The following is a 15916-nucleotide window of genomic DNA, read 5'->3' as shown; positions in this document are numbered from 1 at the left end:
GTTTGACTTTGCTGATACTAACAAGAATTCAAGCTCTTAGCACTGGTAAATGTGATACCAGTCTAACTTAGGCCTATATGCTAAAGTGAACCAAGATACTCTTTATACAGAACAATTATGTATATTAAAAAGAAATAATGATCCGTAGGTTTCACAGTAATGTCTTGTGAGTACAATTCTTATTTTCTTGCATCACAGTAGTCTAAACTGTGGAGTATTTATGCAATAATTAGGGGTTGTAACTCAATTGTGCCTGATAGAAGCTGCAGCTGAATTGTAAAAGAATGTACGGGTAAGTCTACACTGCAATGACAAACCTGTGCCACCGAGTCTGAGCCTGTATCACCTGACTCAGCTTGCCAGGCTTGGACTGTGGGGCTATAAAATTGCAGTGTAGACATTTGGGTCTGAGGCTACAGCCTGGGTTTTGAGACCCTGCAAGATCTGTTACAGCCCTGCAGCACAGGACAGCTGCCCCGGGCCAGCTACAGCCATGCCATGGGTCTTTTATCACAGTGTAGACATACCCTAAGGGGCTTATGCTGAACTTCAGTTCATGCTGTTTCAGTAATACATTCTGATTAAAACGGCACAAATTTTGGCTCAACGTTATAGAGTACTATTAATCAGTCTTTAGGTAAGTTTGAGTTACAGTTGCAAATGTGTTGCATTCTGTCTTTTTATTTATTTATTTTTATTATTTTATTTTATTTTTTTGCATTAACAAAAACATCATAATAGCACAAGATAATTTCTCAGTATCCGGACACCTGTAAAAATATCAAGGCAGCTCTTTGCTTTGTATTTAAAATTTCAAGCTGGGTTGGTTGGGACTGGTCATCTGGCTAAAATCTCTGGGTTGATGGGGATCCTGCATGTGGAAGACTTTCAGAGTATAGCTCATGTATAGCTTTTTATTTTGATTTTTCTGTGGTTTAAGGCTGGACATTAGTAAATTGACAAGAAAAGCCATTGTTACAAGTAGCACATTGCTAACTGTTCAAAGAGACAATACAGCTTGTTGATTTCCCCCCAGATATTGACAGCAATAATCATAATAGATCATAGCAGTAGACTCCAGTGTCATATCTCCAACAGAACGTAGCAGGTTGTATCATAAATAAATGTTATAGGATGTTACAGAGTGTTATAAATGAAGCAGCACCAGCAGCTGCAAACACAGCCATGTGTAACAGAGGGTTACTTTTGCTGCACTGACAGTTGATCACATAATTCCCTTAAAACTGTTCATTCCATATGAGTAAATCTGTTGTGTTTAAACATTATTTCAGTCCTAACTCTCTTACCTGCTCTAGTAACACTCACATGAGTTTTGTACTTTGGATAGAGAAGTTTAATCTCCTTGACATGATATTATTTATTCTACCTCTTGCTATAGTTCCAGAGGGAATCTCTCTGCACATGGAAAATCACGTTTGAAATTAACAAGTTGCAGTTTGACAGAAAGAGTCTCAAGACAGGCTTAGCGCAAGAGTAGATTGTTAATGTGTATAAGATGTTTTAAGTATTGAGTAAAATAACATTAGAAGCCAAGGATAAATAAATATAAAAGGGAGGGGAGGAGAAGCACTTTGGATCATGTAACCATATTGGAAGATAAGTGTGGATTGTTCAGTTATTTAAAGTCTGATACTTTGTACTTAGTATACATGTTAATTTGAGTGGTTCTTCAAAAACACAGAGGAAATAAACAATAGCCATAGTTTTTAAAGTTATGTTTTTATTTATTTTTAGTTTAGAAAACAAGGTAACATCTATTACATAAAACACCATTACAGCACAGCATGCTAACACCAGCCACATCTATTTACTATGTCACTTTTAATATAATTCGATTTGACATAAAGACACATATTTATTATCTTGCTTCTGCCTCCCAGTCTGAATTTCTTCCTTAATGGATTCAACTGCAGCAGCCATTGTGCCCCAAATGATCAATCTGTTCTTCAGATTCCCAGTGGGACTGACCTTAGCTAAAGAGAGCATAGCAGTTCTGCGCAAAAAATGAAGGGCTCAGTTTCACTGCTGGATGGACCCATACAAGTGCATGCTTCTGTAACCTGATTGATCTGTCAATTTAGATCATTAATGCCAGATACCAGAAGGGCAAGACTATCAAGTAAATTACAAAGATGTCCTTGAGCCACAAATTTATCTTACTGTCTAGCACATATGGCTAATGACCTGGTAATTCAGCTATGGAGAAGTAAGGACATGGCACGTGGACCTGATAGACACAACTATCCATGGAGAGTCATTTCTAATTCATTCTTAAATTAAACACACCTTTTTTTCAGTTTTGTTAACGGCAAAGATTATAGACCTATTCTGAATGGGCTAGATGAGAATTCTTCCACCTGACACACTTCAGCAGTACTAATTGATTTTTTTTTAAAGCATGTAAGTGACTTAAGAGTTTCTGATCTGATCTGTTCTACATATGTCAACCTAACTGTAAGCATCTACACTAAAATGTGTCTCCAACCAAAATAACTCGCCCACTACACTGACTTGATAACTCCACCTCTGTTAGAGATGTAGCATTTAAGACGTAGCAATTAGTAATGCAATGTTAGTGTAGACACAGCATTGCTTATGTTTACTGTTGCTGCCTGTGATGGTGTGAACTTACCATGCACTAGACAGCAAAGGGTCAACCCTTCCTTGTGGACTGAGGAAGCCCTGCCCCTACGACCCTACTAGGCATGCCCCAAGTGCACTACCAGTATAAAAGCAAACAGATCAGCTCAGTCTTGAGTCTGATTGTTGCAGGCTCCAGCCTCAGAGCTGCTGCAGACCCTGACTGTGTAAGCCAGAGGTTCCGAGACCTCGGCAGACACCCCAGTACTACAGACACCCCATGGACTTTAGAGCCACCGGGAACAGCCCAGACAGGGAAACCCAGTAACCCTGAAGCCACCCAGACCATAGATTCAGGAGTCATGGTAGGAAGTAGCCCAGGGGAGGGACTAGCCATAGTCCCAAGTGTAATTGGCATGTTGTGACTGGATCCCTGCTGACTCAATGGCGAATGCACTTGCAGTTATCAGGGCCCTGCACTGGGACCCAGTGGAGCAGCAAGGGTCCAAGTCCCCCTACCTTGGTTGCTACTTGCCTGCTGGTTGCTGCCTACCATCCTATTGACTCTGGCCACTAGACCCTACTGCTCTGCGAATCAGGCCCACCCTATTGATTCCAGCTAGTAGGCCTTACTGCTCTGGGAATCTGGGCCACCCTATTGACTCTGGATACTAGATCTTGCCACCCTGGGAATCAGGGTAACCCATTGACTCTGGCCACTAGTCCTTGACGCCCTGTGGCCAAGGATAACCCTATTGACTCTCATCCTTAGGTCTCATTACCTCGAGAAAAAGGACAGTTTGAAGGCCAGAGTGAAGTCATCCCAGACTGGACAGGAACCCCTTCTCCATAATATTGCTTTTCAGAATCCATTCCACAATGTCCCTCACTGGCAGTTACATCAGTGCAAGTTTGCATGGTGAGTATGCACACTGCTGTCACAAACAGCATAGTGCGGACGTGTAAAACTGATTAAATTACTGTGGTGGCTGTATAACGACTTTACTTAGGTTGACTTAATAGTCTAGTGTAAATCTTCTGTCTATTTCAGAAGTGACGTAGAAACCTCTGTCTCACTAAAAGTCAATGGGCGTCAGGCTCCTGTGTCACTTAGGCACTTTTGAAAATTTTACCCCTCGTGCCTAGTTTTCCTTTTATCTGCAATTAATATGATGTAGAGTTTATTGTTAGCAAAAATGTCCTTTGCATTGACATATTTAAATTTCAGAAATGTGTATCTAAATGTGCTCACCTACATAAATAACTTTTGATTTAGAAGTCCAATGCTTGAAAGTTGAAAATGGTGATTAACAGCTTTTTGCCTTATCTTACTTAAACAGGGTGTTCATTAAAGGCAGATAGTTTCAAAAATACTTGTATTTGTTTACCACCTTAAATGGGGATAATGATTTCATCGAGCTCTATGTACTGCTAAGCAACGATGCTTTTATTTAATCATGATAGTACACTATAAATATATGTGTATAGATGTGTCATTACTTGAAATCTTCTGAAGGGCTCTAGTCCTCACATTCCACTTGTGCAGTGATATCGTACTTATTTACTTACCTCACAGAGGTGTTGAAAAGATAAATTAATTGGTGTTTATGCAGCAGTTGGAAGACAGTCGAAAATAAATTCTAAATAGTAGCTGTTGTGCTAGGCTGAAAATTAGAAGCTGCATGGATTTGCCTGCTCAGAGCTTACTGATAGTGTTAGATATAGCTATCACAGCCTCACGTATGAATTATTCATAGAATATCTTCACTCTTAGTGGACTTTTTTAGGAAAGAGGTAGGGACTATGATTTGGCTCATTTCAGAGATGAATTTAAATGAGCCCAGAGGGAGTCTAAGTTGTTTTAATGTAAACCTTCTTCTAGTGCCAGTTTAGACCTTCTCTACACCCTCTACTCCTGGGGAATTTTGCATCACTGTGCATGCGCAGAATTCATGTCCCCCACAGAATTCTTTGCTTCCTCACAGAAAAATAGCTTTTGATGGGAAAACAAAGGGAAGCTGCAGTAGCGGTCAGGTTGGATCAGGTGCCTGGAGCAGCCAGCAGAGACATAAATCACCGCTAGGAGGTGGGGGGCTGCGCAGTCATGCAATTGAGAGAGAAAGACCCTCTGTCCCTCCCGCTCACTATTGCAGAAAGCTCGGCATGGAGGGGCAGGGCTTCAGGATGTTTCTGAGGAGATAGGCACAGGGCAGACTCTGTCCCCTCAGATAGAGCAGAATGTAGCAGCCTGCTTTCTTTGTGAATTGTTCCCATTGCCTTTGTAAATTCCCCCAGGAGTATAAAACAGGTGTAAAAGTTTTAAGGCTCTTTTACTTTGCCAAAGGGATGTAAAGGACGGTATGACTTTATAAATGCTTATGGTGCTTTCGTGATTAGAACTGGTCTAAAATTTTGGAGTGAAAAAATTTCCTATCACAATGTGCTCCATGAATTTTTTGTTATTGACCTTTCTGGAGATGGTCAGTAACCAATATAAATTGTGAGTTTGATTCCCCAGCCCTCACTTGCTCTTCAATTGTTATAGTAACATTGAGCATATGGCTGAATATATCTGTTGATTAATAACTAGAAATAAAAGGTCAAACTTAGTTACATTACTATTAGGCAAGGGAAATTGGGGATTTCCTCCAATGCTCCCCACTTATTTTCCATCCATTGTATTGTAGTTTAAATAAAATACCAAATAATTGAAACCAAAATGATTATATTGCATTATTTTGTCAAATAAAATATGCAGAATTTTGCAAAATTTTAACATATTGTGCACAGAATTTTTAATTTTTTGGTGCAGAATGTTTAAATTTTTGGTGCAGAATTCCCCTAGAGTAACACTCACCTAGACTCATTTAGACTCTCAAATAGTGTTGTAATTTACAATGCCTTCTTACATATCACTGCTAAATTTTGCCCAGTGAGTCTATAAGTGAGTTCATACATTATTCCATCTCTTTGGTTAATACCGTAGCTTAGAATCTCTCAGACACTGATACGTACATGTGGTAAAAATGTTTAATTTACACATGATGGCTGAAATTCTTGCTGCATTTAAGTCAATGGCAGATCTTTCAATAATTTCAGTTAGGGAAGACTTTCTACCTATCATTTGGCCTGTTATCTTCTGGGAAGTGGATTCTGTTGTCACCTTAAAGGTATCCCGCATTTCAGATTGTATTGTTCCTCCACTCTTGGATTTTATGTTAGTAGTGACATTGAAATGTGGACTTGAGAAGCCAATATCATCATACTCATAATTCATTATACTGGTATCCCAGTCTTCATCTATGTAATATCAATACTTTGTCCTTTCAATTTATCTTTTTAAAGGTGGATAAGAATTATACAGATGGAGAATCTCTGGGTCACAGGGAGGGTCAGTGACTTGTCTGGTGTCACATAGGACTGGACACATCCATTGTTATTCTGAAACAATACCATATTCCAGTGAAGTATGTCAGCTGTTAGATGCCACCTACCCATTTGCATTCCTCTGTGACAAAAAGAAACTTTTAGTGGCTTTCATAAATATTAATAAGGTGATGGCTTTGAAGGCATTAGTAATGGAAAATCACAATGTTCAATTATCTTTATTATCCTTTTCAGAACTTTTTAGTGAGAGTAGTCTCAAGTTATTTTATCTTATTTTACTTACTTTTAATGTTTAAATTATCTTGACATTATACTAACATAACGTCAATTAAAAGCTTACTGCCTATATTAAGAAGAATTAGAGTCAAAGCCACTGATAATGTACAATAATGGTAATGTAAAATATGAGCCATACCAACTATATTATGCATTGCATATCATTAAGTTTTGTAATATTTGCTGTAACTGTAGGAAACTGTTCATAGGTGAGAAAAGTCAAATAAAGTCTTAACTGTATATTGGGTCTTTGCTTTCAGGGGAAGAAAGTGATTCCAATTTCTACATGTGAAATGTATTAAGTTCAAGCTTGTGGCTAGAAAAGGCACTATACACTCCCTCTCCTCAAGTCCCAATTCAGCAAGGTACTTAAACACATGTCTAAGCATGTGAATAGTCCCATTGACTTTATTTGTGGCTCAAGATGGCACAGCCAGGCTATCTGCATTTAGCAGTGTTGTAACCCAATGTATCTCTGGCCACTACAGCCATTACCACTGCTAGTAGCTTCCTTCTGTTCTCCTCCTCTTGCTGTCTACCCCTTGTCTCTTCTTTGGGAATCTCATTTCATTTCATTGAAAGTTCATCAAACCTCAACCCACTTTGCTAGACATTTTGGGCTCACCAAACTGGGATTTTCTGAAAAAACAGAGTCAGAGCAGAGTTTTGTTGGAAAATTTCCAACCAGCTCTATTCCCAACCCTAGATTTGGCAATCAGTATAACTCTGAGCATGGGAGCAAAACACATCAGCGAGGCATCCAAAAAGAGAATTCAGAGCATTGGTCCACACTACTTGGTATCCCTTATTCAGGCGTTAGAGTATGAAGCTTAAACCTTTACTTAGGTGAGTAGTCCTTACTTCCCCAAAATGTTCACTGAAGTAAAGCAACAGGAGTGCTGTTTTCAATCTACAAATGTTAGAAGAAATACAGACGCACATGTGCATACATGAACGTGTGTGTGTGTGTGTGTGTGTGTGTGTGTGTGTGTGTGTGTGTGTGTGTGTGTGTGTGTGTGTGTGTGTAAAAAAGTCTACTGAAATGGACAAGGTTATTCTTTAACTTGATGGCATCTGTTTAGCATTATTTCAATGGCAGTAGGGCAGAATTATTTGTCAAGAACTGTTCTGCCAAAAGCTGCATCAGCCACGCCCCAATCAGGCCTCAGTTGGCCCTATATAAGAGGCTGGGAGCCAGGCACTCAAGAGTCTCTCTCTGTTGGTAGAGAGAGATGGGCCTGGCTGCAGGGAGCTAGAGATAGGGTACCTCAATGAAGCAGGACTGGGGAAAAGCAGAGACTCCTAGAAAGCCCCTGGCTGCAGCCTAGCAGAAGGCAAATAGGTATTGGGGGTTGTGGAGGGCAGCCCAGGGGTAATAATAATAGGAGATATACCAATCTCTTAGAACTGGAAGGGACCTTGAAAGGTCATTGAATCCAGCCCCCTGCCCTCACTAGCAGGACCAATTTTTGCCCCGGATCCCTACATGGCCCTCTCAAGGATTGAACTCACAACCCTAGGTTTAGCAGGCCAATGCTCAAACCACTGAGCTAAGGGAGCAGGTACAAACCTGACCTTGCCAGTAATGAGTAGGCGGATACTGCAGTCTGCCCCAAGGCACAGGGGCTAGACCATGACTGGCAGTGGCTTTAAACTGAGGCGAAGTGGGGACGGTGGGCGAGGGTTCCCCGGGGAAGGGAGACCCAAAGAGAAAGGGGTTACTACCAGGGGGCAGCACCCCAGATAAAGAGGTACTAGGTCCTGGGAGGAACTCGGGGGCCAAGAGGCAGTGTATCATCAGCCTGCAGAGGGTGCTCCTGGCTGGAAAAAGAGCTAATTCTCAAGGACAACCAGCAGGAAGTGCTGCAGGGGTGAGTCTGCCCATGTTTACACTTCCCTTCCTCCTCACAGTATATGTCTTAAATTGAATATTTTTGTGATTTTTTTTCCTTGGAACAGCCTGAGTAGTTTGGAGGTGGAGTCATCCTCCTATTATCCTCTTTCACCATTCTTTACTCTCTCTGCTTTTTAATATATGCTGTTATTGTTCTAGTCATGCTAATTTCTGCAGCACTTCTGGAGACGAGGAGGAACTCTGACAGACCTAATAACTGATAAATAGTTTACTGTTATTTTTCATTTCTTCTAACTCTGAAAGCAAAACAGGGGAACTTTATGTTTGGATTACATCAAGTTGGCTATTGAGTCTATTAATTTTACAGTGCCTAGAATTTTTATGCTTCTTTGCCAGTCTCCATTATGGACTTTCACATTTTGATTCCCATCTCAGTAAGTTACTGAAAGATACAGCAAGCTTAGTAAGCATAATGGAATATGCATAAGGATTAGAATTTTCTCTTGTGCATATGTTTTTAGATAACATTTTATTCCATTGTTTTGCATCTAAGATCTATAATGTAGGATACATAATGTATGAAGTCCTTTAGAAATACATTCATTCGTTCTTTCTGTGATTGCAAAGGTCTACTTCATGGTCTGTTTTTCCATTAACAATGCCTAGGAATAACCATTTTTTATAAAGCTGTTCAGTTTTCATTTTGCAGACCATGTAACGTTGCATACTGCTGTCCATGTTCAAGGTGAAAAGTAATAACAGTAGTCAGCATTTATATGGCATATCAGGTATAGGGTTATCTTGATCATAGAGACATACTGCTCCTTATAACAAGTATTACATAGTTTTAGTTATTCATGAAAAAATGACACTTTTTAAAGTTAAAAGACATTTTATATTGAATTAATGTGTTTTCTATTTAAAAAACAGAAGAATGTTTCATAAAAGAATCAGTTCTCTATTAAGAAAAACCCACAAGATTTCTGAGTAAGGAATATGTTCCACTTTTGAGTTTGGACATCACCTAACACAATGGGGAACTAATCCTGGTAGGAACATTTGAGTGCTATTGCAAAGTAAATATTTAATAATAATAATTAATTTAAAATGAGGCTGGGGAAAACATTTATGGTATTAGTTATGTGTTTTTATTAAATTGCTTGAAGCAGGAAAATATTAAAAAGATATGGTATCTTAGACACGTAAGGACTGTAGAGCACTAAAACTATACAACAGTAATAAAAATAGGCAAAAGAGGCCAGCGTTATGTTATTATAAATAAAAATTTTAAAATAATTATTATGACAAGTTAGTGACCATCAGAAAACCTCCTAGCCACCATGATGCTACATGGAATGGCTACATGGGACTTCAAAGCAAGGATGAGAATAGATTTCAGACACTCCTATTAGATCTAGACAATGTTTTCTTTTTTTGACAAATGCTATATTTGACAAAGAATGCTGTTTCAGTTGACCCAAAACGATTAATGAATTTGGTATGAATTTTGTTTTTTTGGGACCCAGTGCCATTTGCCAATGAGGCGGGGAAGACTGCTATATAGCCATTAGCCTAGTGGTTAGGTTGCTCATCTCAGAGACCCAGGTTCCAGTTCTTCTGCTCCAAAGACTATTTAAATTTTGTGGAACAGCTTCAACAGGAGCAACCAGCCCCAGAATATCCCATAGTCCAATGATTAGAACACTCTTCTGAAAGGTGGAAGAGCCAGTTTAAATCCCTTTTCTACATCAGGCATAGAGAAAAATGGAACCCTGGTCTCCTCCATTGCAGGTGAGTGCCCTAAATAGTGGGCTAAGAGAGGTGAGTTCCCTAATAGCTCATTTTTGTGACTCTAGCTAGCACTGAAAGAAACATTTAATTTGCTGTAGCAACATTTCAATTGGTTCTTTTTGATTCACGGGGGAAAAAAATCAGAATGTTCAGTTTCAGCTTGACCCTTCCCCATTTTTTGGAATTGCCAGTAAACAAAAAATTCAGGTGTTCACCCAGCTCTAATTCTTACTTCAAAAATGGTAACACTTGAACTCAAAGAGACTCCATCATCTCTTACTAATGAAGGGCCTAAAACAATTTAATTTTCTGAGTCCATCCACATGTGGGCAGTAGTAAACATGTACAACAACTGTATTCTAAGTTTTGCTGTGGTCACAATGGTGGAGAATGAAAGGAAAAAATATGACTTCACAAGGGATTGCAGAAAGGTCTGCCTACAAGAGGGAAAAGACACATAACAGAAATTGAAAAGAAGGGCATTAACTTCAGAAGAATATACAGTCAACTAATGTTTGTAGGAAAAATGTAAAGTCATCAAGAAAGTAGGAGTTAATGTCAGTTTAAAGGGTTTTTATTCATATGTCAGCGATAAAAGAAGATTAGAGGAAAATAAGTCAATTTATAAATGAGGTGGAGTATATTAATGATTCAAAAACAGCCAATATTTGTTGGTAAAGAGGAGGTTAGGGAATAGTTGAACAATTTGAACATGTATACAAAAGGCACTCCAGATGGTAATATCCTAGGGAATTATTGCCAATTGCCATTCCATAAGTCTAGCTTCCATCACTCTAAAATAAATTATCAAATATGATAAGGGGTGGGGAAGTTGAAGAGGACAGTGAAACCATAATTAACATGATGACAAAGCTGAACACCTTTTAAAAAGAATTTGAAAGACAGAGTCAGATTTTTAATGGTATGTACATGCCTAAAGATGCTGATAGGCACATAGTGTGATTTTCAGAAATACCCAGGCTCCTGTCTCCCATTTATTTAAATGAGATTTAAATGCTCAACTCCCATTGATTTAAATGAGGTTTAGGTGCCGAAGCACTTTTGAAAATCCCAATAGGCACTGATCTGCATCTTTAGGCACCTAAAAACCTTTAAAAATCTGTTCCTAGGTCCCAATCCTGCATAGAATTATGCCTGTGCTTAGCTTTCCACACTGAGCAATTCCGGGAAAGTCCATGGAACTACTTGCAGTGCATAAAGTTAACCATATGCAGTATCTGGGCCTTAGTGACTACAAAGAAGGTGGTATATATTATACATTATAGTGTTCATAAAGCATGCTATTCCATGTCCTGGGAAATCTTGTTCTCAATAGTCATATCAGCTTGGTTAGGAGCACTACCAGAAAGACTGAAAATTGACCTCAGGGGCATAATAAAGGAATGAAGTTAGGACTGGTCTTATTTTACATCTTCATTATGATCTACAAAGGGAATAAGTATCTTGCTAAAGCCATCTGCAGATGTTAATCAACTGTGAGGAGCTGCAGATACAGTTGAATACAGAGAACTAATACAGAGGGACTTCAAGGGCCAGATCCTCTGATAGGCTTTAGCAGCTTTGCACTTCTCTGTTGACACATAATAGCCATAAACTCACCTCAGCTGGCCAGTTGAGAGAAGTTTAAAGCCTTGTTGGGGCTGTGCAAAGCAGTGAGAGCGTGAATCATTGTAACATGGAAACATCTTGGAAAAATACAAAGTGAAGGTACTTGGAGAAAATAATCCAAAATCCAGAAGGAGAGGAACCTGGGAAGGAGAAATGTCGAAAGGAGTCTTAGCGCTAATAAGGGATGGCAAATTAGGAAACAGTTTCTGATGCAATTCAGCAGCAAAAATAAATTTAAAAGGCCCTTGCAGTTTTGATCTGTTACACGGAAATATCACATCATGGAGTAGAAAGGTAAGTCCCTGGCTACTGCTGTGGTGTGACAACAAATAGAGTGCTACTTTCATGCATGTGTACACTTTATTATTAGGAAAATATTGACTAACTAGAGAAAGGCAACAAAATTGAAGAGGAGTGGTACTGTTCCTAGAAGAAAGCTGCACGTCTTCCTTACTCTTGGCTAGGACATTGTATTTGCATAAAATTTTGCTCTTTTGGTGACTCCTGCCAGTAGGTGTGGCTGTTTCTATATTCTGCTCTGTTTCTTGCTACTAAAGAGCAGGGATTAGAAAAGCTGGCATAGAGGCTGCATCCACTCTATACATTTACCCTCTGGTGCATTCTGGGTGGAACTGGGCTAACTATATATTCTGAACAATATATCCTATGAATTTAGCATTTTTCCTGTGTGCGAACTACCCAAGAACTACTTATGATTTTAAAGATTTTCTGTGTTTGCTTTTCATAAATGTCTGAATGGATCTTTCACAAATTGATGGGGTTTTCCTCTGTTTCGATTTTCGCAATTGTATCAAGTGATCTTTCAAATTATCTGCATTTGTAATTAAGTATGTGGTTTTGTGTGCCAGGAAGTCTGTTACTTGGCTTGATTTCAGTTCCTTATCCTAAATAGAGCTGGTCAGAAAAACTTTGACAGAACATTTTTCCAGGAAAAAGGCAGTTCTATCAAAACCAAGACATTTTATGAAATTATTTTGATTTTCCTGGAATTATGTTTAGCAGGAAAGCAAAGGAAAAAAGGGTTCTGAGAGGGTCAAAACATTCTGTTTCAATATCTTTGGAATGAAACATTTCATTTTTTCCTTTTAAAATTTAGCATTGAGAGGGAAGAAAACGAAGTAAGAAAGGATACAGCCGTGGGTAGGAGAATGAACATAAGGAGGAAGGGTAGATACCAGTCTAATAGTTGATACTGGTGGTAGAATGTCTGTGCCTAATCGCTTAAAGAATGTGAGCAAAGCCAAACAGCTAAAATTAAGATGTTTGTACACTAGTGCAAGGGCCTAGGTAACAAAATGGACGAACTAGAGTTGCTTGTGCAGGAAGTGAAGCCAGATATTATAGGGATAACAGAAACATGGTAGAATAGTAGTCATGATTGGAGTACAGGTATGGAAGGGTATGTGCTGTTTAGGAAAGACAGAAATAAAGGCAAAGGTAGTGGAGTAGCATTTTATATCAATGATGAGGTTAACTGTAAAGAAATAAGAAGTGATGGAATGGATAAGACAGAGTCTGTCTGGGCAAAAATCACATTGGGGAAGAAAGCTACTAGAGCCTGCCCTGGGATAGTGCTTGGGGTGTGCTATAGACCACTGGGATCTGATTTGGATATGGATAGAGACATCTTTAATGTTTGTAATGAAGTAAATACTAATGGGAATTGTGTGATCATGGGAGACTTTCACTTCCCAGATATAGATTTTCCTGGATGCAATAGCTGATGGATTCCTTCACCAAGTAGTTGCTGAACCAACAAGAGGGGATGCCATTTTAGATTTGGTTTTGGTGAGTAGTGAAAACCTCATAGAAGAAATAGTTGTAGAGGACAACCTTGGTTCGAGCGATCAAGAGCTAATTCAGTTCAAACTAAATGGAAGGACAAACAAAAATAGATCTGTGACTAGGATTTTTTATTTCAAAAGGGCTAACTTTAAAAAATTAAGGAAATTAATTAGGGAAGTGGATTGGACTGAAGAACTTGTGGATCTAAAGGTGGAGGAAGCCTGGAATTATTTCAAGTCATGATTGCAGAAATATCAGAATCCTGCATCCCAAGAAAAGGGAAAAAATCATAGGCAGGAGTTGTAGACCAAGCTGGATGAGCAAGGATCTCAGAGAAGTGATTAAGAAAAAGCAGAGAGCCTACAAGGACTAGAAGATGGGAGGGATCAGCTAGGAAAGCTACCTTATTGAAGTCGAACATGTATGGATAAAGTGAGAAAGGCAAAAGCCATGTAGAGTTGGACCTTGCAAAGGGAATTAAAACCAATTGTAAAAAGGTTCTATAGCCATATAAATAAGAAGAAAACAAAGAAAGAAGAAATGGGACTGCTAAACACTGAGGATGGAGCGGAGATTAAGGATAATCTAGGCATGGCCCATTATCTAAACAAATACTTTGCCTCAATCTTTAATGAGGCTAATGAGGAGCTTAGGGATAATGGCAGGATGACAAATGAGAATGAGGACATGGAGGTAGATATTGCCGTATCTGAGGTAGAAGCCAAACTTGAACATCTTAATGGGACTAAATCAGGGGGGCCAGATTATCTTCATCCAAGAATATTAAAGGAACTGGCACATGAAATTGCAAGCTCATTAGCAAGAATTTTTAATAAATCTGAAAACTCGGGGATTGTACCGTATGACTGGAGAATTGCTAACATAGTTCCTACTTTTAAGAAAGCGGAGGGGAAAGTGATCCAGGTAACTATAGGCCTGTTAGTTTGCCATCTGTAATATGCAAGGTCTTGGAAAAAAAATTGAAGGAGAAAGTAGTTAAGGACATTGAGGTCAATGGTAATTGGGACAAAATACAACATGGTTTCACAAAAGGTAGATCAGGCCAAATCAAGACGATAACAGATTTTTTAGCCAAAGGAAACGCAGTGGATCTAATTTACCTCGATTTCAGTAAGACATTTGATACAGTTCCACATGGGGAATTATTAGCTAAATTGGAAAAGATGGGGATCAATATGAAAATTGAAAGATGGATAAAGAACTGGTTAAAGGGGAGATTACAACGGATCATACTAAAAGTTGAGCTGTCAGGCTGGAGGGTGGTTACTAGTGGAGTTCCTCAGGGATTGGTTTTGGGACCAATCTTATTTCAATCTTTTTATTACTGACCTTGACACAAAAAGTGGGAGTGTGCTGATAAAGTTTGCAGGTGACACAAACCTGGGAGGTATTGCCAATACAGAGAAGGACCAGGATATCCTACAGGAAGAGCTGGATGATCTTGTAAACTGGAGTAATAGTAATTGGATGAAATTTAACAGTGAAAAGTGCAAGGTCATGCATTTAGGGATTAATAACAAGAATTTTTGTTATAAGCTGGGGACCCATCAGTTGGAAGTAACAGAGTAGGAGAAAGACCTTGGAGTATTAGTTGATCACAGGATGATTATGAGCCGCCAATGTGTTATGGCCCTGAAAAAAGGGAATGCAGTCTTGGAATGCATTAGGCAAGGTATTTCCAGTAGAAATAAGGAGGTGTTAGTACCATTATACAAGGCACTGATGAGACCTCATCTGGAATACTCTGTGCAGGTCTGGTCTCCTATGTTTAAGAAGGATGAATTCAAACTGGAACAGGTACAGAGAAGGGCTCCTAGGATGATCCGAGGAATAGAAAGCCTGTCTTATGAAAGGAGACTCAAAGAGTTCGTCTTGTGTAGCCTAATCAAAAGAAGACTGAGGGGAGGTATGATTGCTCTCTATAAATATATCAGAAGAATAAATACCGGGGGGGGAGAGGATTTATTTAAGCTCAGTTCCAATTTGGACACAAGAACAAATGGATATAAACTGGCCATTAGGAAGTTTAGACTTGAAATTAGTCGAAGGTTTCTAACTATCTGAGGAGTGAAATTCTGGAACAGCCTTCCAAGGGGAGCAGTGGGAGCAAAAGACATATCTGGCTTCAAGACTAAGCTTGGTAATTTTATGGAGGGGATGATATGATAGGATAGCCTAATTTTGGAAATTAATTGATCTTTGACTATTAGTGGTAAATATGCCCAATGGCCTGTGATGGCATGTTAGATGGGGTGGATCTGAGCCAATTACTACAGATAATTATTACCTGGGTGTCTGGCTAGTGAGTCTTGCCCACATGCTCAAGGTTTAGCTGTTCACCATATTTGGGGTTGGGAAGGAATTTTCTTCCAGAGCAGATTGGCAGAGGCACTGGGGATCTTCGCCTTCCTCTGCAGCGAGGGGCACGGGTCACTTGCTGGAAGATTCTCTGCACCTTGAAGTCTTTAAACCATGATTTGAGGACTTCAGTGGCTCAGACATAGGTTAGGGGTTTGTTACAGGAGTGAGTGGGTGAGCTTCTGTGGCCTG

General features: G+C 39.3%; 1 protein-coding gene across 1 annotated transcript in view; it reads left to right on the top strand.

Annotated features, from left to right (window-relative positions):
• The first annotated feature begins 3418 nt into the window (after positions 1 to 3418).
• The window catches only part of MGAT4C (MGAT4 family member C), a 168181-nt gene continuing 155683 nt past the window's right edge, over positions 3419 to 15916 (top strand). Inside the window, exon 1 of the mRNA XM_050935588.1 lies at positions 3419 to 3520. Within this exon, the coding sequence (XP_050791545.1) occupies positions 3518 to 3520 (3 nt within the window). The 5' untranslated portion in view covers positions 3419 to 3517. The remainder of the gene's footprint in view (positions 3521 to 15916) is intronic.

Source organism: Gopherus flavomarginatus, chromosome 1 (assembly GCF_025201925.1).
Source record: "Gopherus flavomarginatus isolate rGopFla2 chromosome 1, rGopFla2.mat.asm, whole genome shotgun sequence".
NCBI classification, from domain to species: Eukaryota; Metazoa; Chordata; order Testudines; family Testudinidae; genus Gopherus; species Gopherus flavomarginatus.
Note: the sequence above shows the minus strand (reverse complement) of the source record. Positions and strands in the feature narration are given on the sequence as shown.